The 23848-nt window shown below is 40.5% G+C and overlaps 1 protein-coding gene across 5 annotated transcripts in view; it reads left to right on the top strand.

The window, feature by feature from the left end:
- Window positions 1-23848, top strand: part of grin2da (glutamate receptor, ionotropic, N-methyl D-aspartate 2D, a) — a 408557-nt gene that overhangs the window by 237878 nt on the left and 146831 nt on the right. For all 5 annotated transcript variants that reach the window (XM_034199694.1, XM_034199696.1, XM_034199693.1 and 2 more), the window contains one exon: window positions 1780-1920. In XM_034199694.1, coding sequence (XP_034055585.1) covers window positions 1780-1920 — 141 coding nt within the window. The remainder of the gene's footprint in view (window positions 1-1779; window positions 1921-23848) is intronic.

Raw genomic sequence — 23848 nt, forward strand, 5'->3', positions numbered from 1 at the left:
GCCACTATGTTTCACTATCAGTTATTCATTTATGAATCTCTATGAACAGATTCTGTAGGGCAATATTTTGGTATCGGAATCGTTCTGTCTTCCATTTGTAGTTGGAGTAGTATTGACCACTCATCTTTGAGACAGTTTTGGCTGATGGCATTTGCCAAAATGCAATCTGGAAACACATCTGCTATCTTCTGACAATTATTTAGCAAGTTTGATTTAAACTGGCTTGTGAAACAATCCAGGCATTGTCTCTCAACTCTTCTCCATTCTCTGTCTCAAGTTGCTAATTAGACTGTAAACAATGAGCAGCACATGTAAATACAAAACATTTACCAGATATCTGCCAGATTGGAACCTTACTTATATTGTTTGTTGCCCCCAGAGGGTTATTGTCATCAAACTGAAGCTGCATTCACGATGTGCAGTAAAATGACTTTGCGCTGACGCTGCCATTGTATTCCTATGGAGAGGACAGTGGCGTCGACTTGGCAAAAGTATCCTCTGCGTCATGCACCGCTCAAAATTGTCTCAGATGCTGTTCTGAAAGTTCAAGTTATTTTCACTTTAACCTCGTTAAATGTCTCGTTAAACGCCAAACCAATCAGACTACAGCTGTATATGGCGCCACAAGCGGTGAGCAAAAAACAAATGATGTATCATGGGAATGTAACTTGATGGGTCTCATTTATCAGCTGTTCAGGAACCAGCTGACTAGTAATTAAATACACAACTTTAAAATATTCACTGACTACCTACCACCTAAGGTGCCAATCACACCAAGATGTGTCACCAGAAACAGGCTGCTAGCAAAATCATTGTTTTTTCTACAGTACAGTGTATCTGGACATGCGACTCTCTCGCTGCGTGTTTCTCTATCATGCTTTCAACTTTTCAGCACAATGTTAAACTCAAGCCTTCAACCGCATTATTGTGTTAATACTGATAGATGTGGTGGTTGCTAGCTAGCTAGTTAGCTGTTGCTAATGCACTTCGCTGTTTTTCCAATATGCTTTGAAAGCCAAGTCGCTTTTGTAGTGACCTACCAAAGGTTCCTTTTTTTAAGTAGATGGCTAGCCTGATAATTAAAAATATGTTAATTACATCAATTTAGAGTTTTTCAAAGGAATACATGTTCTCCTGTTATCAATTTTGTTCATATCCTTTCACTACTAGCATGACAGCAACACATGTATTTCCCTAATGGCACAGTGTCCCAGTAACACCCAGCAATCCTGACAGCACACTCATCTTACTCAGTCTCTTATGATTTATACAAAATCTAAAAAGAGAGAAACCGATCTAATGCTGATGAGTCAAGTTTTAAGGTGATCATACAATTTGGATTGTGCTCTTTAATCATGATTCATTACTTTCTGTGTGATCAAGTGCACACCCCTTACCCCAGAACATAATTTGCAGAAATTGTCTAATTCTACAGTGTCTATATCAGTGGACATGTAAAACCTTTCATTTTATTAAAAGTCACACTCTGTACTGCCAGGAAGAGTGTTCTTCTTTTTCCCATCAGCATTAAAATCTAAAGGAGAGGGGTCCATTCATTTCCCCCCATATGCTCAGTGCTATTAAGTTTGAGCCTGGTTGAATTTCCATTGTAACTGCCCTCATTCAAGCAGTGATGACTGTCTTCCACCCAGACAGTGATGACTGTCTTCCACCCAGACAGTGATGACTGTCTTCCACCCAGACTCTTCCACTGTCAGAAAAAGACCTTTGAAAATGTCCCAGCGTTTTTGATTTACATTGTTCTCTCTAATCCTGCAGGCGCATTGCCAAAGGCGTCTCTGTGCTTACCCACGGGGCGATGGCTCTGCGGCGGGACCAGGGGAGCAACAGCCGGGCGCAGTATGCTGGCAACTGCCAGACTGACGGCAACCAGACCCACAGGGTGCCAGACAGAATCAGGTGAGAGGGATAGAGAGGGGAGGACAGAGGGTGACTTTGAATTTCGTTGTCATTCGCACCGGCTCCTGACATACAGCTGAGTGAGAGAGTAAACAGCTGAACAGCACGGAAAAGCAAATAGTGGCCGACAGCTTCAGTGGAGGCTTCACATTCAGAGAGCTGAGTCATTCTGGCCTAGAAACAGCTGTTTTATTTCTATAGTGATGTTTTACAGGTTGAGCTCCACATGGTGGCTACACATGGAAACAGCTGTTCTTTTGTGTTAATGCAGAAGATTAAGCATAATCCTAAAAATTCAACAGAATTTCCAAGTCAACTTGGACCCAGTGCCTCATACTGTCACACTCTTGGCACCTTTATAGGATCCGTTTTATTGTTGTACAGGAAGTTTACATTTGGCAACACACAACAAAACTATATATTGTGTTTGAGATTAAATGCATTGACAAATGACTGATGTGAAAAATTAAGTTTCACAAAGCACACGAACATTGAAGAAAGTCTGTTCTTAGATCCATTCACCACCGTTTCTGACCAACCAACACAGATTGCCATACTATTAACATGACATCAGTAGCTCTGTGTGTCTAACAATGTTCTACTGTACATGTGTAAACAGCGGAACTAGTTAAAAGCCTGTTGCGTTACATACAGATGCTAAAGATGCCATGGGGTATTGACCAAACTTTAGTGTTTGATAATAACATGTGCTGTTTTCTTTACCGCAAATGCACAATGGCAAATAGATTTTAGAAGCTGGTCACAAAAGAAGCTGTTTCAGAGGCTGTTTTATTTCAAGTATGTGGCCCATAGCTCTGTGCCCTTCAGAGGCTGAAGGCCAGACTGAACCAGCTCCCCGCCACCAATTTGATAGGACTTTGTCCTTTGCTCATTTTCCACAACATATACATATTTAAAGTCCCTCTGGGGACTTTAAATATGTGCAGGAAAATAAGCAGAGGAGTCCATCTTTTAATTGAATACTTGATTGACAGCTTCTGGGTTTTTCCACACAATCCCCTCTGGTGATTGACTGGAGGAGTCAGGTTTTTTCAGCAGCAAAGGGTTACAGGAACAGTCTGGTTACCTGCTGCTAGACTGGCTCTGGAGATTTGTTCTTGTTTACTATTACGGTCGTACTCTTTACTGTAACTCTTGCAAACAAATATTATTTAGGGGTATATTCGTGTATATGCAGTTGCAGGGAACTTTTTACTTTGGGTTTTACAATTGAATTAGGAACCCTGGACTCAACAGATATAGTTAAAAAAGCCCTGGAGCAAGGCACTTGATCCCTCACTGCTTCATATGAACAGCTAAGAGGGAACGGCAAAGATGTTCTGGCTCTTAGACCTTGCATTTAACGGTAATCGAAGAGGCGTTCGGAAAACAAAAACCTTGCATGATAAGTGTAAAAGCAAAAGCAGGGCTGTGACGAAGATGGCTTCGTCACTGTGGACTGACGGCTTCGGGCTTTGTATATTGCACATGTGTTTTATTTTGAAAAGTGTTCCCTTTCCCCATGTCTGTTGCTGTTGATTGTGTGCACCTCGTGCTCTGTGTTGTCTCCTCCCCCCTTACCTGTGTCTTGTTGGGTTAATTAGTGTGGGTATTTAGGCTTTGTGTTTCCTGTTTTGTTTGGTGTGTGAGATCCTTGTGGCTGGTGACTGTGCTCACGTGAACAGCAGATTGAGGCTGTGTCATATCTTTACGATGTAATAAATGCCCACACCGGGTTGTATTTTGGACGTTCTGCCTCCTTGCTTGGTCTGGGCCGTTCAACGGCATTATGTGGGACTAAAATGTACATGTTTAAAGATGCAACTGAATCAGAAATAGTTTTTTTGATTATTGCATCAGAGGTGATCTGGGTTCATATTTCTGAAGTTGTTTTACATAATAATTGTTGCAATGCCTTGCCATCGCCATTGCAACTCTAAATATTATAGATTTTACAATTCACAATAATTATACATAATTGAATAAATGTGATTACTGAAGTGTTCTTTTAGTCTGTGTTAATTTTCTGCAATTAGCAATTCTTGATTATTTAAATAGCTACAATGCGTAGATGTGTCTGTTTGCATTTTTGTGACAACTCAAGTTCATAACTCTAAGAATCTATTTGAATTCCCTCAGTCATAAATGCTTTGTTCGTGATTGTTTAATCCATGTCATATGTTTGAGCCAAAAAAGCATTACTTACAATTTTGGCAATTATATTCCAATTTGTTCCAAGTTTAGTCTTGTAATAATGTAGTCTTAAAAACAAAAGCTACATTATCAATGTCAACGTTTTGAGGTAAACATATTTTCTATGCAGGGGTGACGCTTTTTGTGTTCTCTGAAAAACCTGTAAAGAAGTATTGAACTTTTTTTTTTAAGATTGCCTGGTACCTCAGGTGGTAGAGCATGTTGGCCCTTATTGTGGGCCTGAACAGCAGCTATTCTTGAAACAACTGGCATTAACAGGTTAAAAGTAAATGCTAGAACACAACGTTACTGCAGCACACGTAGATGAGTCATACATTTAGTGTACTAGTTCAGATATGTCAGTTATATAGAGATACCCAAACAATGTCTGCTAACCTTGGGGAACATCATCTCCTGTCCAAATTGACCAGAGTTGAGTATTCAAGTAATCTGTATAATAATTTGTATTAATTCACCATTTAATTTCTAAGTGGTAGATAGTGACTCAATTTAACTGAGAAAACCAGATGTTCACACCTGTTCCCTCTAACTGTATAGATATAAAAGACACTGAAAATGAGCTCCCTGAAATAGAGACAAGTAACACAGGTTAGGGAGGGTCAGCCACAACAAAAAGCTAAATTACACCAGCCAACACAAAAAAAAAGAAAAGATTGACGATATGACAAAATTGATGACTGCCTTCGAGAAATCTCCTCTGCACAGACAACAAGTTGGATTGCAGATGGTTGGTTACATTTTGGGCCCTTCAGAATCTGGCTTTTGAATTATATCAATCAGTGGCAGGGCTGTCTGTCACGCTGACAGGCGTCGGGACTCGTGGGACTCTCATCGAGTGGCACTGATAGTCCTCACTACAGCAGCATGAATGACACCTGTAACGCATGAAAGGGGTTTTACTCCAGAGGGAGATGAACAACTTACTAAAAATAGCTGTACTCATACTGCTGACACAGAAATAAAACTCAACCTTTTGGTGTTCAAACAGTTGTGTAGCCTTGTTCGCATGTAAGCAACATTATTATTGTCTTTTATACATAAACATGTGTCCCCTCTGTGTAAAGAGCTTCTGAAAGTTTCAGGAAAAAAGATTTGCTCACTTTCTGTCCTGATCCATTTATATAAAAACCTGTCGAAAATGAGCTAATCAGATTTTGGCCACTTTATGATGTCATATACAATTGTCTGGCTTGTGTAACCATTAGCCAATCACCAACCAAGGTAACACCCCCCCCCCCCTCCCCCACCTTATCACCTGAATCTCCTCCTAGAGCACCATTGTGTTATTTTTAACCAAATATCTCTCAGAGGGGCGTGGGGAGTGGCTCCTTATTTTTCATCTAAAGTAAAAGACCCAGAATCAGCACTTTTGAAACAGGGCTGAAACAGAGGAGATTATGGGATGCTACAATGCCTGATCTGTTTGGTATTTGGAGCCAAACACTTCAGAGACATGTTTTGTATATCTCCGAGACCTATAATATATTGATGAAAAACAGTATAATAGGGGGCCTCCTAGTATGTCCTAGTATGTCAATGTCAAATCTACTATGTACTTATGTGATTCTGTTTTCTTCAAGTTTGTATCTTCTTGGTCGAATGTACTTATTGTAAGTCGCTTTGGATTTAAAGCGTCAGCTAAATGCAATGTAATGTAATCTACCTTTTAAAGTTGTAAATGCCCCAATTGTCATGTTAATTATAAAAGTATTGTGGATGGATAGAGTTAATTTCAGTGCATCCTTTACCACATATACGTGTTTTTAGTTAGAGCATAAATGTAATTGAATCAAATAAACTTGTCTTAATAATACATTTTATTTTTAGGCGCCTTTCATGACACCCAAGGACACCGTACAATTTGTTAAAAAAAAGAAAACGCTAATAGGCAACAGAACATGATAAAAACACAAACAGGAAATCACGGAAGAGACTGTCAAGTGGACACAAATGAAACATACAATGGGGAACACTACAGTGAGTAGGCAGATTTGAACAGGTGGGTTTTTTAATTGGGATTTGAATATGGTGATTGTGTCTGACTGTCGGATGTGTGGGGGGAGGGGGTTCCAGAGTCTGGGAACAGTGCAGCTAAAAGCCCGAGCACACATGGTGACGAGGCGTGGGGTGGGGACGGTTAGCAGACCAGCTGAGGAGGAGCGGAGGGAGAAGAAGGTCAGCCAGATAGGGGGGGGGGGGGGGGGGGGGGGGCAGGTTATGTAGGGCTTTGTAAGTGAGCAGTAGGTCTTTGAAGTTGATACGGGATTGAACCGGGAGCCAGTGGAGTTGGATGAGGATGGGGGTGATGTGTTCTGAGGCCTTGGTGCCGGTGATGATCCGGGCTGCAGAGTTCTGTATGATTTGTAGTTTATTGATGAGCTTGGTGGGTATGCCCGAGAGGACAACCCAGTCTCACAAAAAAACGTGTAATACGTTGGTCCACAACTTGGGACGTAGTATTTCTACAAAAACACCTCTGAAATTGTAAGATCCCTACGTTTTTTTTCACCATTCATTCCAATGGCTGGCGTCTATGTCACGTGATCTTCAAATTTCTCCCTGCAGAAAAAAAAAAACATGGCCGAACTTCGTTTTATTCTCGGTGGAAAATGCCTATTTTAAGGTTAGTTTGGCCAAAACCCCAAGGTCCCCATTGGCGGGGACCATGTTTTTTTTTTTCACGACACTGTGTCTCAGGGGATCTTAATATTTAAGAACCTATTAATGTGTTATACCAGATTAACGGAAATAATCTCAGCTAACTGACGATACAAACCATTTTTACCAAAACACAAGTCTCATAAGAAGCATCTAAATGACCCCTTAGCGAAAAATGCTAACGGACATTGGCACAGAACTCAAGATAAAAGTACCCTTATTACTTATCGTAGCTGCACATACAAGATATCCGATTAAAACTGAGGTTCCACAGATTATTTAGGTATATAGTATCATCACTGAGTGATCCGGACTCTCGACAGGGGAAGCAAATACAGACATCCCAACACGTACCTTTACGGAGCTTCTAGGGAGATCGTCTCGCCGTAGCTGTAAATCTGATCAAAATACGTGTTCAATGGCATTAAAACGAGAAAAAACGCATCTGAATCGGTTAATCTATAGGTTTTTAACGTCTCTGTATAAAAAAATGATTTAATTTATGATCCATAATTCAATTTTTATGTAAAAATCGGAGAGCGGAAATGTTAGCTGCTAATGGTAGCCACCAGAGTGGCTGCTGCTTCCAGTCTAGGCTATGCGGCAGTCTCACACACACACATTACCAAATAAGGACTATGTGGGAGTTCCCCTCGATTCCATTAGCTCTGAAGGTCAGAAAGAGATGTCACATGTCAAAATCCAGCAAGGGGGGCCAGAGATATTGAAAATCCACCCAAATGGCCCCAGAAGAGTGTTTGTTTTGCTAAATCTGTATAAAAAGGTCAAATATCACTTGTTTTGCATCAATCTTGATACAGAGTACTTATTATATGTTGTACTTTGGATTCCTAAAGCCTTTAGTCTACTAACCCATCATCCAAGGTTAGTTTTCACTATAAGTACAAAATATGTTTTGGACGGACACTATAATTTACAGTTTTTTACCATGTTCAATCTGAATTTTCTTTAAAAAAAAAACATCTATATTGAATCTGACTTTTCTACATCCAACTCACAGGTTTATCATTACTTTGAGAAACAAGATTATTAATTTAACTCTTTTAGAAGGGAAGATATGGTAATTTGTTCTGGGAATGTCATTTTCGAGCCTTAAAGCTGAAAAACAGGCTCGGGGTTTAACAGGTTAAAATGCGTTTTGATGTAATTTAATGCGAGAAATATGTGTTATTTCAGATTATGTGTGCAGTGGATGTACATGATCTTTAGTTTGCTAGTTATTACGAAGATTACTTCAGAAAATTGTGTCTATACAACGTTTTCATTGTTACCAAGGTGGTTGCTAGGTATGCTGCTATTGATATTATTTATTTTCTGTTGTGTAACTGTTTAATGGTGTTATCTTTATTGCTACCCCCTTCCCCGTCAATTTATAGTGTTGGTCCACAGCGCAAACGTATTAGTTTAACAAAATCTGCATCTAAAATTGTGGCATAAATACGTTATTTTCCCCTGTGCAATTCTCCAACCCGGGCTGCTTCTCAGGTCGATTAAATGAAATCCTTGCGTCCCTCACTTGCGTCGTTTCCCTGCGTTTAGTCCCTCCCACCAGGGAAGCATGGAGAGACGCAAGGAAACCACGAGAAGCAGGGAAATTAGTTTTAAGAGCAATGAGACGTCCTTTCCTCCGGAGTGCCGTGAAGCGACGTCCGTTTGTGATGACGCTGCACAGCTGATCGTCTGACAGCAGCTCTGTCCCCGTTATTTCCACACACACCCCCGCCTCTGTTCGTACACATTTACTGACACACACATTTGTATCATCTGTTGTAGACCCAAATAAATAAAATAAAATAAGAACTCTTTCTCAAAAAAGATAAACGCCATTCTTAAAATGTATAAACGAACAATAGTTGGATTAATATTGATTAGAGTGCACAATAGAAATACAATAATTGAGAGAAGAAAAAGAGATATGTTATCTATCAAAACCCAGTTAGATTAACATTCATTGGATTGCACACTTTGTTTGTTTGTTTGGATATGTAGTAAATTAACATTTCAATAGCACTTAATGACTGACTGAATGGAAATGACAATAAATGAAAATGTAAAACGAAAAAAGCGATCATGAAAATGTTTCCAAAAAATGAATAAAATGATTTTTGACCACTTTGTTGTTCAGATATATCACATATTTGTAACTAAATGAAACATGAATTGAAACAAAACACGGTATAAACTGAGGAGTGACTCCCGTGAGGTTCATGTATTTTCTTCACTCTGCTCCCATGTCAAGAAGCATCAGATCAGTGCATGCACTGCCTCGTCCAATCAGTGAGCGATACACAGTAAGGTGAGTGTCTGAGGATTTCATCGGAGGATGGTCTGGTGGTTCCTCGGTTATCGCTCCTCCATGATCGCTCCTCGATCCTCGATCCTCGGTCCTCCGGCAGAAATAAGAGCCATGGGACGGTACTCAAGATGGCGAAGGCAAATCAACTTCCGGTGAGACCGAGGACCGAGGAGCGAGGAAATGAAAATAGTCGACCTGAGAAGCAACCCCAGTCTCACATCTCACATCACATCGTCATAAACAAATACCGGAAACAGACCGAAAACCTTTTTTAAAAATAATACTTTATTCCGAGTGTGCTTGCTTTTCTCTTTGAAAGTCATCACATAACGGCATTGTAATACACGGTTCAGCTGCATTAAATATTACATATCTGCCATAGTTCTCTATTTATAGAGCCCTGATGAGAATACTTCTAGACCAGGGGTGCCCCCACTTTTTGGGCTGGTGAGCTACTTTTGAAATGACCAGCTCACCGAGGTCTACCAACCAAAAATAAAATCCCAAATTGCAAGGGTTGCTGAATAACACGTTTTATTTATACATGGGATAATAGGGCTGCAACAAACGACTAATTTGATAATCGATTAATCTATCGATTAATGAAACGACTAATCGACTATTCAGACTATTACTGTATGCCTTGCACAATTTCTCAAACCCTCTTATTTAGCCATCAACTTTTAGATTTAGCTTGAGGTTGTTTTAGGCATGTGGAAACTAACAATGAAGACAATAAAGATTAATACTTGATTCAAAAATACATATATTATTAAATTAACAAATTGTTTACAAAATTAACATTGGTTTTTATTTAAATAAAATAAATAATATTTCGCATCAAAAGAAACAACAATGTTTTAACAAATCGTATTAAATAATCTGATGACAGAACTGTAAACAGAATAGCTGAAACTTTAACAAAATAAAGAGTAACTCAGTTACCTCTAATCATTAACCCATGTTTGTATCATTGAGTTAACTCCGTGTGTTGCTGCTAGCATACATAATAAGACCTGACGTGGAAACGTTACTCGTGGATGGGGCTACAGGGCTACTAGAAAGACAGTCGAGCCCGGTGCATTCCTCCGTCTGAATGTGGAGCACTTTTGATAAATGTTTAGATAAATTGCTCGTGTTACCGCCCTTACATGCTAAACACTCTTGGCAAGGAGCATTGTCCACTTCAAGACGGGTAACATTTAACCACACCTTGGAGCGCTTCTCTCCGCCATCCCCGCCGTGTGTTGCTGCATGTAGCAGCCGCGTGTGTGTAAAATGCCCCGCCCCCTCGCACACAGACGGGGGAGAGAGAGATCTCGTCTGGATTGGAAAGGTCGAAAATACACCGACCATAGACGCATTTGTTTGTCTTTTTGCATGTTAGAAACGAGTTGGCGACACTAAGATTGCGAGATAATATTTGTGTAGCAATAATACATGACCTTTCTCAACTCGCTACTCGGAGGGAAGTCGCTGTCATATGCCTTGTGAACACTCCGATAATGCCTCTCCACGTTACCTTTCTTTGGCAGAGCGACGCTTGCTTTACAAATAAGACAAATAACCTTTGAATGTGACATCACAAAAAAATATTCTTCCTCCCATTCTGGGTGGAAGTGGTATGTCTTTAGCTTTTTGCTCGGTCCCGCACTCATTTGGTTGTTTGTCTCTTGTTAGTCTCTTTAACTTAATTTGAGTTTTCCCGGGACTTGACTGATTTTGTATCGCTTTGCATTCTGGGTTAACAGACTGGAAAGCGATAGGTCGCTTTTTCTGTCAATCAAGTAAACTCCTGAATTAAGTGATAGGGAGGCGGGATCAAAACCTGTTTTGTCTATTTTAACGGAACTGGATTTTTTTTTAATGAATGACTCGCGATCTACCAGCTTTTCCCCCGCGGGCGACCGGTCGCCCGCGGTCGACGTACTGGGCACCTCTGTATCTAGACAAACATGAGGAACTGCCGCCAAAACTGAAAACGTGACGTGGATCATAAATATATCAGCAATTAAACAACATCTTACATTTCTTTTCACACAATACGTCTCCTTGCAGTATCAACACTAATTCGGCTGACTTTTATATTTGATCCAATTGGTAGATAGGCTGTATTTACACCATAAAGGTGCACAGCTGATAGAAAGGGACACCTAGTGGTTAAAGCATGTTATTGAATTTCATTATTTTTATTATTCGATATTGATAGGATCCGGGGTCGGCAACAGGCGGACTGCGGTCCGGATCCGGACCCAGACGCCGACCTATACGGACCCGGAGCTATAATCAATACAAGGGGATTTTTCGGCGCCTCCCGCTTTTTTAACTCTGATTTGGGTGACTTGTGTAATTCGTGGAGAACCGAAGAGTTTTCGTTTTGGGGGTGGGGGGGAGGGAGTCCGTCCGTCAGTCCGACTGACGGACAACTTCTCACTTAAAAAAAGAAGATGAAATCTAGACCGCAAAAATAATTAAACAAGCGAGTGCCTGTTTTTCCTGGCCAAGGACAGGTTCCTTGAACACAACACGAGCGTAACGTGTCTTCACGTGGTATATGTCTCCTCTGAAAGGAGTGCTGAGCACCGGAACGCCGCTCCAGCCCTTAAAATATTGCAATACCCATAAGGAGCCGTACACATGCCGCAGTGTTTGCGTGGCTGTGTCTTTAGTTGTAAGCACAGTGGCGATCTGTTGTTATTAGCATCTGGTTAGCTAGCTATGCTAACGAATTTAAAGTGCTTTTCTACAACCAGGTGGAAGAGAGCTCTCTCCTGAGAGGCTCAAATAACCTCAGCTCAGTGAGGTTAAGGCACAACTTGATATGATCATTATAGTTATGAATGAGACTAAATGAAAAACAGGTATAAAATACTATATGACCGTAACAAAAAAGTTGTTAAAAATAACAAGAATATAGTTTAAAAGGGGAGTGATTTGTAAAATATCCAAAAAGAAAAATATGCTTACAGTTCTGTTTCATATGGGTGTTGAGAGATGTATCCATAGATCTCTTAATGTTGCTCTCGAAGTGTACCAGATTGATGCTTTTAACTTCAATATTTAAAAAAAAATCTTCCCGGACCCCCCTGGAGGAGGTTAGGTCCCCCCCCCCACTTAAATCATGTTCACACGTGTCCATATCTTTCTGTTTTGGTGGTCATGCCACACCGTGCACATGCATGCATGCGTGAGTCATGGTGAGATATCTGGATTAAGAGGTTGCTTTTTCTTTGCACAGCATAAAAGAAAGGCGAAATGAATGGGCTGGGATTTTAGTTTTTTTAAGCAGAGGTTGAGTTCAATAATTTGTACGACCCTCGGAGGATGTTGTAAAAATTGAAAGGAAAAGGTTCCCCACCCTTTCTGTAAATAATAATAAAAACCCTTGATTTTTAACTTAACATCTCTGTCTCCTATTGATCTGAGTATATTATAAAGAACAGTTATAGCACAGGCCTTTGTCAGATGGTATATTACGCTGTTTTTTTTCTGCTTCGAATAGTTCTCTCTTTTTTCACCATACCTGTGTTTGCATCACTGTAACCAATGAGCACCTGCATGTGTATGAGAATAGCCCTGACTCCATGTCAGCCCAGATTTACAAACTCCTGGCAGGACAAGCTCCAGCTCAATTCTCACACTGAATTTTAAAAAAAGTGAGTGAGGGACTGCAATATAAGAGGGAAAGAAAGAGAAACTTTAAAACTGTTCAATTGTTATGATGTGTAAAGACTGATATTGTTCTATAATCGGCTGAAACTGTTAAGTCATGCTTCCCGAGAGGAACATTACACATATCCACAGTATTTAAGTAATGTTAATTGACAATAAATGTTGTTGTTTTTGAATTGTACTTTCTTTATTTGATTGGCAGTCAGTTGTTGATTACATGCAGACGTTGATAAAGCTACATGTCACTTCAATATCACACTAATTCATGAAGCAAGTTAGACATTTTGATGTTCCGGACCTTTGCATGGGGAGATTTTCTCTAACTGGACCTCGTTGAATTTTAGTTGAAGACCCCTGCTATAAAGTATATTTATTACTCGTTATTCTCTACTAATAGTTAAAGACTGTATATAATGACTATTTTGCACATCCCTTTCAAGATTTCAAGATTCTCTAAGGTTTATTGACTTATCATATACACAACTACGGTGTAGTTATGCAATGAATGAAAAACTTGCGTCGCAGGTTCCTCAACAGTGCATTACAAGACATCTATCAATATTTGTGCATACCTCTAGCAATGTTAACTATGGGGAGGATGAGGTTTTGGAGAGGGTGGTTTTGGTGCCAACCAGCAGGGTTTCGGTTTTCCTGCTCATCCAGCTCCTGATGTCCTGGAGGCAGTTGGTGAGAGAAGTTGGGGGGAGGGCAGTGTTGGGTTTGCTGGAAATGTAGACCTGGGTATCATCGGCATAACAGTGGAAATGGACATTATGATGACGGAGGATAGTGCCAAGGGGGAGTAGGTAGATAATAAACAGGAGTGAACCCAATACTGACCCCTGAGGAACACCATGTGAGACAGTGGAGCAGTTTGACCGGTGGGTGATGAGACGGACATATTGTTTTCTGTCTGTGAGGTAGGATAAAAACCATGAGAGTGCAGTACCAGTGATCCCAATGTCAGACGTTTGAAAAGCAGTGGGTGCGAGATGGTGTCAAAGGCAGCTGTGAGGTCAAGGAGGATTAGGATGGTGAGCAGTCCAGACAGAGTCAGCTGCACGGAGGAGGTCGTTGGTGATTTTTACCAGCGCTGTTTCGGTGCTGTGCTTTGTGCGGAAACCCGATTGGAAGGGTTCATGAAGGTTGTTTCTGTCCAGGTGTTGTTGAAATTTGTCAGCAACCACTCTTTCAAGGGTTTTTGATGAAGGAGAGGTTAGAGATTGTCCTGTAGTTATTCAGGTCATCTCGGTCAGCTCCAGGTTTTTTGAGTGTTGGTGTTATTGCAGCAGTTTTGAGGTTTGGCGGTACAGTTCCAGTTGCGAGGGACGAGTTCATGATTCTTGTGATCAAGGGGCAAGTTGAGGGCACACAGGCTTTAACGAGGGCAGTGGGTCGAGCTGACAGGTAGTAGGTTTGGATTTACGGATGAGCTCGTCTTGTGCTGGATTCAGATCAAGGAGTCAAGCTGGTAACTGCCGTAAGAGCTGAAGAAGAATAAACACAACGACAGCTTGTTACACTTTCCTCTGTATTTGATACTTGATGTTTCTTTCTTGTAACACAGTGAGATTCTAGCTTCAGTTTGCATTTTATTCACCATTATCACCAGAGCAAGACCCTGTCAGTGGCTCTTGCTAGATTATGTGTACCTGAGAAGAGTAAAGATGCAGCTTGAAAATATTTTAGCATTCACATCTTTTTCAAATCAGACTTTAGTAGCAACTCATGCGGTGGTATAGGATGGAAGTCAATTATTGCTGAATTTTGTTGTGTTTGCAGTGGTTCTTATTACAATCCATATACCCTACATAGGATTAAGCTAAACACATTTCAGATCTTGTATATAAGCTTATAGTAATCATTTTACAATATTTTATATATTTTGTTTGGTTATCTTACTAGTTTTGGCATTGAGTTTGGTTCCCAATCCGGATTTTCCAACTCTATCGCCAAAGGAAAAACGTCGATATAGGATGACTTTGGGTCTGAGACAATGTAAAGTTAGATAACACACAACTGACGTCTGCACACTTGCTACTTAAAGGGTCCCACTTCTTCCTGCACTGGAACTGAAGGAAGTATTCAAGGTTCAAGGTTCTTTATTTGTCATACGAACATAGCCACAGTGTAGTTATGCAGATGAAATTCTTAGGTCACAGGCTTCTCCAACAGTGCAACACAAAACACAGATAAACATAAAAATATAGTGCAAGTAAATAGTATACAAATACAAAAAGAAAAGTAGTTATAAAAAGTGAAATAGTGAAAAAGTGCAATAAGAGTCTATATGCAAGTTATTGGAATATGATATATTAGGTAAATAGATAAATAATTTCTGAGTAGTTAAATAATTTTAAAGTAGCTGCCAGATGAATATTATGGATGTTGTTTCAACAGTTCAGGGGTTTAACAGATTGTGATTCAGCTGTTCAGGTGTTTAACAGTCATATTGCCTGTGGGATGAAACTGTCCCTGAGTCTGGTGGTTTTAGTCCGGATGCTGCGGTATTGCCTGCCAGACGGCAGCAGACAGAACAGTTTGTAGCTGGGGTGATGTGGGTCTTTTGTAATCCGGAGGGATTTCTTCCTGAGGCGCTGGGAGTAAAGGTTCTCCATGGTTGGCAGCTCCGTCCTGGTGATGTTCTCTGCAGTTTTCACCACCCTCTGTAAAGCCTTACGAATTGAGGACGGTGCAGCTGCCGTACCAGGCCGTGATGCAGACAGTCAGGATACTCTCTATGGTGCACCTGTAGAAGTTGCAGAGTATCCTGGAGTCCATGTTGAACCTCCTCAGCCTGCTGAGGAAGAAGAGCCACTGTCGAGCTATTTTGGTGATGGTGGTGGTGTGAAGAGTCCATGTCAGGTCCTCAGTGATGTGGACACTGAGGAACCTGAAGCTGCTGACTCTCTCCACCGTAGTCAAATTGATGGCGATTGGGGCGTGTCCCTCTCCCTGCTGCTTCCTGTAATCCACAATCAGCTCCTTTGTTTTGCTGACGTTGAGATGGAGGTTGTTATCCTGGCACCAAGATGTAAGGATTTCGACCTCCTCTCTGTACGCCGTCTCGTCACCGTCAGTGATCAGGCCGATGACGGTCATGTCATCAGCAAACTTCACAATGGTGTTGGAGCTGTGTGTGGCCACGCAGTCGTGTGTGAACAGGGAGTAGAGGAGAGGGCTGAGCATGCAACCTTGACTAGAATAGTACAATTTATACCTCACTCTAAGCCACATTTGTACCTCACTCTTAGCCACATTTGGCTGGAGCAAGAGTAAAGAAGTGCATTTTGCTCCAGGAGTCATTTGAGACGTTAATGTTTTTGGCTCGTTTGTGCCGTGACTCTGGAGTACGATTGGAAATCATTGTATCTACTCTGAATCCAAGCTCGCTGCAGCTGCTGTCCTCCAGGAAGAAGAATGAACATACTTTACAGGCAGCGCACGTTCCACGCTAAAAGAAAAAGACTTGCAGTAGTTCATTCCTTTAAGACAATGTTGGCAAAGCGTTTTGTTTCACATTCAGATTTTAGCCTCGTTCTGATTCTGAGCGCACAGAATTGTATTGTTCGGAATAAAACTCCCCATAATATTGATGTTATCACCTATTGTGAAGCTCCTGCTATAAAAAACGACTTCCATGCAGCTCTCTTTGTGTGCTGAAGAAATGGAGGTTTTGAATACAAGGTAGTGTTCCAATAGTTTAGTCTAATAAGTCTTTCCATGACATCATTTGTTATGGAAAGAAACCTGAAAATGGTGTTGATTAATGGGGCTGCACATTTGCAAAGAATACTCCTGTTTGAATGAACATAACTGAATAAATGGAAAGCACAGTGAATCCATGCATGGTAAAAGTCTTCTTAATAATTAATCATAGCAGACTGTTTTTGTATTAATTAAATCATAGATTAAACAACTGATTTAAAATAATGATGCTCTACACCACTTGAATTTCCCAACACAACAACAATGTTGATGACACAATACAAGTTTTTTTTTTATTACGAAACAATTTCCATTATACAGACTTTCTGCTTTTTGTGTGCTCTGACAGCTGAAACACCAGCATAGCTGCATGACTGCATTCACCAAAATGCCAAAAACCCACTGAACAACCAGCTGCTAACACATTCAAACCCTGGCAACACAAATATCAGGATGCACAGACAGAAGAAAAGGAGGGAACGTGTGTGAGGACTGAGAAGACAGGAAGTGTGTGAGATGGAAGTTTGGCAGGCAGAGCTGGAGGAGAGTTGAGAGGATGGAAAGAACGAGTGAGTGCAAGATGAAGATGACAGGAGACAGAGGCAGAGATAACGATGATGATGGCGATGATTTGGCGGTGATTTGACTGTCTGCTTGTAAAATCATTTTGGAGCTTGCGGCCATCAGATTACACACAACAGCAGCAGAGCACAATGTGAGCCGGTGCATTGAAAGAAATGAACGCGTGCGTTAAAACAGAAAAGAGTCAAACTCATGCTGTAATAATGACATTCATATGAAGCTCACAAGGTGCAGCTCACTGTGCAAAATTCACAAAGAAGAGTGACAGATTGGACTCGGGTTTAAACTCAAAGATTTACTAGATGTGTGCCTGTTTTTATGGCCACTCGTACAACAACAATATTGCATATCTTAGGCCTTGAAAATTATCATCGTATATATTTTCTAACGTTAAGTTGCCATTGCTAGAACAAAGCCACCTACTCTGAGGGGACTTTTCACCTCTATAGCGGTATTCATTCAATCTAAATTGAGCAACTTAAGATATTTAAAAAGCCTAGTATACCTTGTTATCTACAGTATGTATGTATTATATTTATAGTAGGTATATTTAAAGTGTAATTAAATGTATTCTTTATGTTGTGTATCTAAATAAGCTCCATCCATTCGTCTGTCGTCCATCCAATCATCCATCCAACCGTCCATCCATCCATCCGTCCATCCATCCGTCCATCCATCCATCCGTCCATCCATCCGTCCATCCATCCGTCCGTCCATCCATCCGTCCATCCATCCGTCCATCCATCCATCCATCCATCCGTCCGTCCATCCATCCAACAGCAACTCTCAGAGCCAGTCCAAATCACACTGCCATCTTGTAATCCTAACATAACATGTGTAGGGTTTATGTTAACCATCTGTGTGTTTACCCTAGACATAAATGTTTTAGATCCATGGTGTTTACTGAGGCAGTAACGTTATGTTTTATAGATGGTTTATTGACTCCCATGCTGCATAGATAAGGTAATTGCTGGTGCTTACCTGTCTTATGACAGCGAACAGCTAACAGTTATTGGTATGTCTCTTAGAAGGCCTTTTAAAAAGCACCCCGCTATTGGTAAGCCTTCCTCCACAAACACAGGTTCGTCTGCCTCCATCACCGCTAGTTTTGTCATGTCGGCTTGGCGCGTCAGGGCCTTTAAACGTACTAATCAAGTGAATTCAGGTAAAATCCACATTCACATTCTGCCCTGAATGATTAGACTGATCAGACATGCAGAGGACGGTGGGGACAAGGATTTAAAGAGGACTTAATCCCTTCAGACAACTGAGACATGAAGTGCATTGTAACATAATAAGTAAAACACACAAGTGCGAAGTGACGGAGAGGATGTCAGGAAAAGTGAACAACAACAGGACAACCAGGACATGTTATTTAAAGGATTTAGGAGGAAAGGACAACATATTTACTCTAGGCCTGTTTTTGTGTGTGCAATTGCTGTAATTAAAGCATTAGTAATTAAAGCATTAGCTCAAATATAGTAACACAATGTAGGACAGAAGATGCAGGCAAGAAGGAAGATACTATTGTTAGCTGTTAATTAAAAGTATTGCATATTTTTCCCTCAGAGGATAAAGCGTTATGTAAATTCCAACAAGAAAAAACTGTGAATAAAGGGATGATGAGGAGGAAAAAATCCAATCCAACTTTATTTATAAAGCACTTCAAAACCTCCATACTAAACTGCTGTACAGAGAAATTCTAAATCACACTGCGCAGCCCACAAAACCAAAACAAATAAAGATAAGAACACAAAATAAACAATAATAAAACAACAGCCATAGTAAAAACAATACACCATTTAAAAGCAACCATCTACAAAGCGCAGAACGCTAAGGAGAAGAGCGCAGAGGAAGAGGAAGGACAAATAAGTAGCGGAAACGGGAGAGCAGGTATACGATAAGAGAGGGAAGGGGAGACAGTGGAAGAGCTCAGACAGTCACCCCCAACCCTCAGGGGGACTGACTGTTCATCTGGAGTGGAGGAGTGTCTCACAGCCTGCTATCTCTCACACACTTTTTTAATAACACCTCCTTGGTGAACTTCGGAAGACAAACTCACTCAGGAGAACCAGAAAACCTTTCCTACTTCTCCGTCAGCGCTCTCAAGAGCTTTGGCCACCATGGATCTGTGACCTTTATTACAGGTTAATTTTTCAGATTGAATGATTCCACTCCATAGAAGGGTATCATTCGCCTACACAAGCTGCACACATTAAGGGTATAGAATAAAAGGAGACTTTATAGAACAATAGCATTTTCAGTTGGAAGTACATTAAATATTCATGCAACACTTAAACCAACAGCACTAACAGCCAGAAGCAACATTCATCAAGTTTAAACTGGGACAAACCATGTGAAAATATAGGGTGAGAAACATGCAGCAGGTTGCTTCCTGGTTTGCAAATGTTTCACTAAGAACGGATTAAATCAGTTCATCATTCCTTACCTTGAGAACTCAGATTGAATAATAAGAAGCTTATAAACACAGTTCTATGTTCTCGTAGTTAATGTTGAATCAACCATATTCTATTGATACAATGCTTATTGCTAGCTTCTTTTATTATGTATGATTTTGTTTCAGTTACCCTATTACTGAAGAACTATATTACATGGATGTTGGGACGAATGTTCAAGGGCTGTCAGGACTCCATGTCTGGTCACGATACTTTTTATTGTCTGTCTCTTTTCCTTTCACACCTTCCCTCATTGCTCAACACGTCGGCTTGTCAGCCTCCCATCTGTCCCAACTCCTGGCATGGTCTCGCATGTTTTTCCCCCTCTGTCTCCGTATCTATATATGTTATTGCCCACACAAACCTTTACTTGATTTGTTTTCATACATTTCTTAACTCTTTCTCTATCTGTCATGCTTTTTACCTTGGCATCAAGTCAAGTCATTTCTTTATTTCATGTTTGGGCTTCATCCTCTGATGCAATACGTGGATCCATCTGTGCAATAAGAAATGAAGTTTGGGAAAACCTTAATTTGAGACATGAAAAGGGGACTCTGAAAGTAGGAACATAGTGGACCTGTGAAAGCCTCCAGCCATTCCAGTGTTGACACCTCTAGTTATACTAGTAGTGATTGTGCCATTAGTAAAACAAGCGGCTCTAGTTATACTAATTCATTAAAGAAAATGTGTTCTTCAATACTTTACTAGTAAAATGGTCTTTCGACTGCACTAGTTGACATATTTTCTTTAGTATAGTGAATGCCAAATGTCCACTAGTAAACTAATGAATGCCTTACTATTAGTCAACTAGTGTGGCTTAAAAATGTTCACTACTAGTACCAGTGAAAGCCAAAATGCTTGCGACGCACACCAGTTGCACAAAGTGCTAATTAGGAGGTTGTAAGAGATGTGCATTGAAGATTCTTATTGGTGCACCATTTCATTAAAAATAAAATGGGGCGAAGCCTGCGAGCTAGTTCAGGCAGTCAACTCGAGCACTTATGCTGCATTCATACATAACGCCCCCTTGCCACTCTACAACCAACCAAACAGAGTCTCCTTAATATGCCGCTCTATTTAACCTGCCAGATCTCTCTCCATGCATTGCTTGCTGCTGCTATTGCTGCAGCTACCTCTACGTCGCTGCTTGCCTGCCCCACCACCACCCCAGCTTCCACCTGTAGGCTCGGGGGTTAGTTATTTAATCATCACTCATCGTGCTATGTATATCTATGGAGTGATGATGCCCGAGCCTAGTCGCCAAACTCAACTATATGCTGCTTCTAATAAACATGTTAAAGGAACACGTGAGTTGTCTGACTGAAATACCACCAAAATGTTGACTGTGGGGAATTTTTGCTAGAGAGCCAATAGGAAGCCTTTATGCACTTTTTCCCATTCTCTTCTTTAGCATTTGTGCCAATAGTGTGATTAGTACCCATAATGGCCTTTACTAGTTAACTAGGAGACATGTTGGACCTAACTAGTGAGGTTGAAATGTCTCTCACTTGTATAGCTAGTTTACATTTTCGACAACAGTATAATAGGTATTTTAAGCCTCCCTATAGTTTATAAGTAAAGTCAAAATAGGTTTCAGATAGTACACTAGTGAACATTTGTGCCTTGGCTAGTTATCTGGTCAGCAATTGTTGGATCTTACTAAATAAATGCAGCAGAAAAATTGTAGGTCACTAGTGAGCTGATTCTATGTTTGTCTAGTTGACATGTGAGAGCTGTTGCAGCTCAATAGTAACGTTTTCTGCGTCACTGTGCAGTTCAGAGGGCCAGTAGGTTTCTAAAAGCGAACTAGATGGGACTCTAGTGCTACAGTATTTGTGAGGCACCATCACTGGTTGAGTTTATGTTGGAACTAATGCGACAAAAGTCCCACTAGTTGCTGAAAAAGATGTGACAATTTTTGTTCCACTAGTAAGACAGGATGCCAAAATTAGTGTGACCACATATCCAACTGGTTCTGACAATGAGCCATTTAGTGGAGGAATCTGCTGTCTGATATCAGGGATGTGCCTGCAGCTTTGTCCCAACACCACCAAAACTCTTATCGTAACACAGAGCCTGTCTCTTAACCATGCTCTGTGGTTGGGTGCTGTTACAGTTAGAGAGTAACAGGGTATCCAGTGTTCAGTCCTTACCTCACTTCAGCATGCTCTCAGGCTGCAGAGCTTCCTGTTCTCCTGAGGCCACTGTTGCTTCTCTGTCAATCTGTTGTTGTCTTTCCCGAATCTTGCCGGTATAATTGGTTAGTGTTGTCAAAATCTATGATAACATGACACAAAAACCTAACGCTTACCTTTGATGTAAGGATGGACAGACATAGACAGACTACACTGCAGGCCATGATGTATATGGGTCTCTCCCCCACTTCTCACCGGTCCCTTGTGCTGTCTCTTCCCTGCTGTTAACACTGACCTGTCTTGTTAAGCCTTCTGCCTTTGACATACTCAAGGTGTGTCCCCGGTCTCAAGTTAAAAATACATGACGCGTGTCCTCAACAATCAGGTTAATTTATTGAGGTGGTAAGGTTGGCAAGGCCAAGGATTAGTTTTGGTAATATGTAGTTAAGGGGTATTAAAAGGAGAGTCTACTTTACTGCCTGATTAAACCAAGGCTTTGGTAATGGTTCTGCCTGAGGTAATGGCACCGGTAATGGTACTTATGGCTTTTTTCCCAGAATAATGTGACAAGCCTCTAAAATAAATGCCGTTCAGTCTTCCTGCGGCACCTGTTTTTTTCTGAACACAACCATGATGAATATCAATTTTGTTTTAATGGGAGTTATTGCTGTATTTTCATGAACTTTCAAGGGTAGTTTTTGGCTTTGAGTGAACTGTTTTTAAACTACAGTATACACAAAAACAAAATCATGCCTTTCAGTTACACATGCCTTCATTTGGTAGAGCCGCCTCATCTTTTACGTTGGACTCTGAACTTTCTATTAAATATTTCCCCATTTTTAGATACATCTAACCTCACTCCCATCCGAAATCATCATTCTTTCCCATGCCACTGTGAGGTCAGGATTTAAGCATTGCTGCCATGTAAAGATGTGGAACAAAATCCTTCCTTCATGCATAAAAGGTATTTTAAAGTTCAGCTGAGGCTTATTTAAGGCTTCAGGAGTCCAAGGTAGCTAAATCAAATGGATTTCTCCCAAAGTTAGCCCTTTTTGTGGTAAAATGCTCTCTCTTAGAATCCCTGGAAAGTATTTCCCAGTTGGTCTACAGTGAATGGATAACGTTAAGATATAATTTTGTATTAAAGAGAGCTTTTCACAAGAAAACTCATGGTGTGCAGTTTTTGTTCTGTGAAGAGGACTGCAGACTTTGTTCCACATCTCTTTCATTCTAGGAAATGCTATTTCAAGTCGAATATGGAAAGAAGGAATGAATAATGAATGGTATAATTACCTTTAAAATAATCTACTTACAGTATTGGAAAGTGAATGTAGTGCAAAAAACAGACTTCTGCTAAATCTGAACACATCCTTCAATGAGCAGTTCAATTCATAAGCACATATTTAACCTGTTAACCCCCGAGCCTGTTTTTCAGGTCTCAGGCTCGAAAATGATATTCCCAGAACAAATGACCATATCTTCCCTTCTAAAAAGGTTATAAATTAATAATCTTTTTTCTCAAAGCAAGGTTACACCTGTGAGTTGGATGTAGAAGTGTCAAAATCAATATAGATGTTTTTATTTTTAAAGTAAATTCAGATTGAACACAGTATAAACATTTAAATTACTGTGTCCGTCCAAAAAAAAAATATTACTTACACTGTATAGTGAAAACCACCCTTGAATGATGGGATGGTAGACTAAAAGCTTTAGGAGTCCAAACTACAACATATAATAAGTACCCTGTATCAAGATTGATGCAAAACAAGTTAAATTTGACCTTTTTAGAGAGATTTAGCAAAAAAAAAACACTTCTGGGGTCATTTGGGTGGATTTGACCTGTCTCTGGCACCCCTTGTTCGATTTTGCTGATTGACATCTCTTTCTAACCATCAGAGCCAATGGAATCGAGGGGAACTCCCACATACTCCTTATTTGGTCATGTGTGTGTGTGAGACTGCCGCATAGCCGAGACCGGAAGCTGCGATAACTCTGGTGGCTACCATTAGCAGCTAACTTTTACCCTCCGATTTTTACATAAAAATGGAATTATGGATTATAAATTAAAAAAATGATTACCCAGAAACATTATCAACCGATTCAGCCGCGTTTTTTTCTCGTTTTAATGCCATTGAACACATATTTTGATCAGATTGACAGCTACGGTGAGAGGATCTCCCGTAAAA

The sequence above is a fragment of the Gymnodraco acuticeps genome, unplaced genomic scaffold (genome assembly GCF_902827175.1).
Source record: "Gymnodraco acuticeps unplaced genomic scaffold, fGymAcu1.1, whole genome shotgun sequence".
NCBI classification, from domain to species: domain Eukaryota; kingdom Metazoa; phylum Chordata; class Actinopteri; order Perciformes; family Bathydraconidae; genus Gymnodraco; species Gymnodraco acuticeps.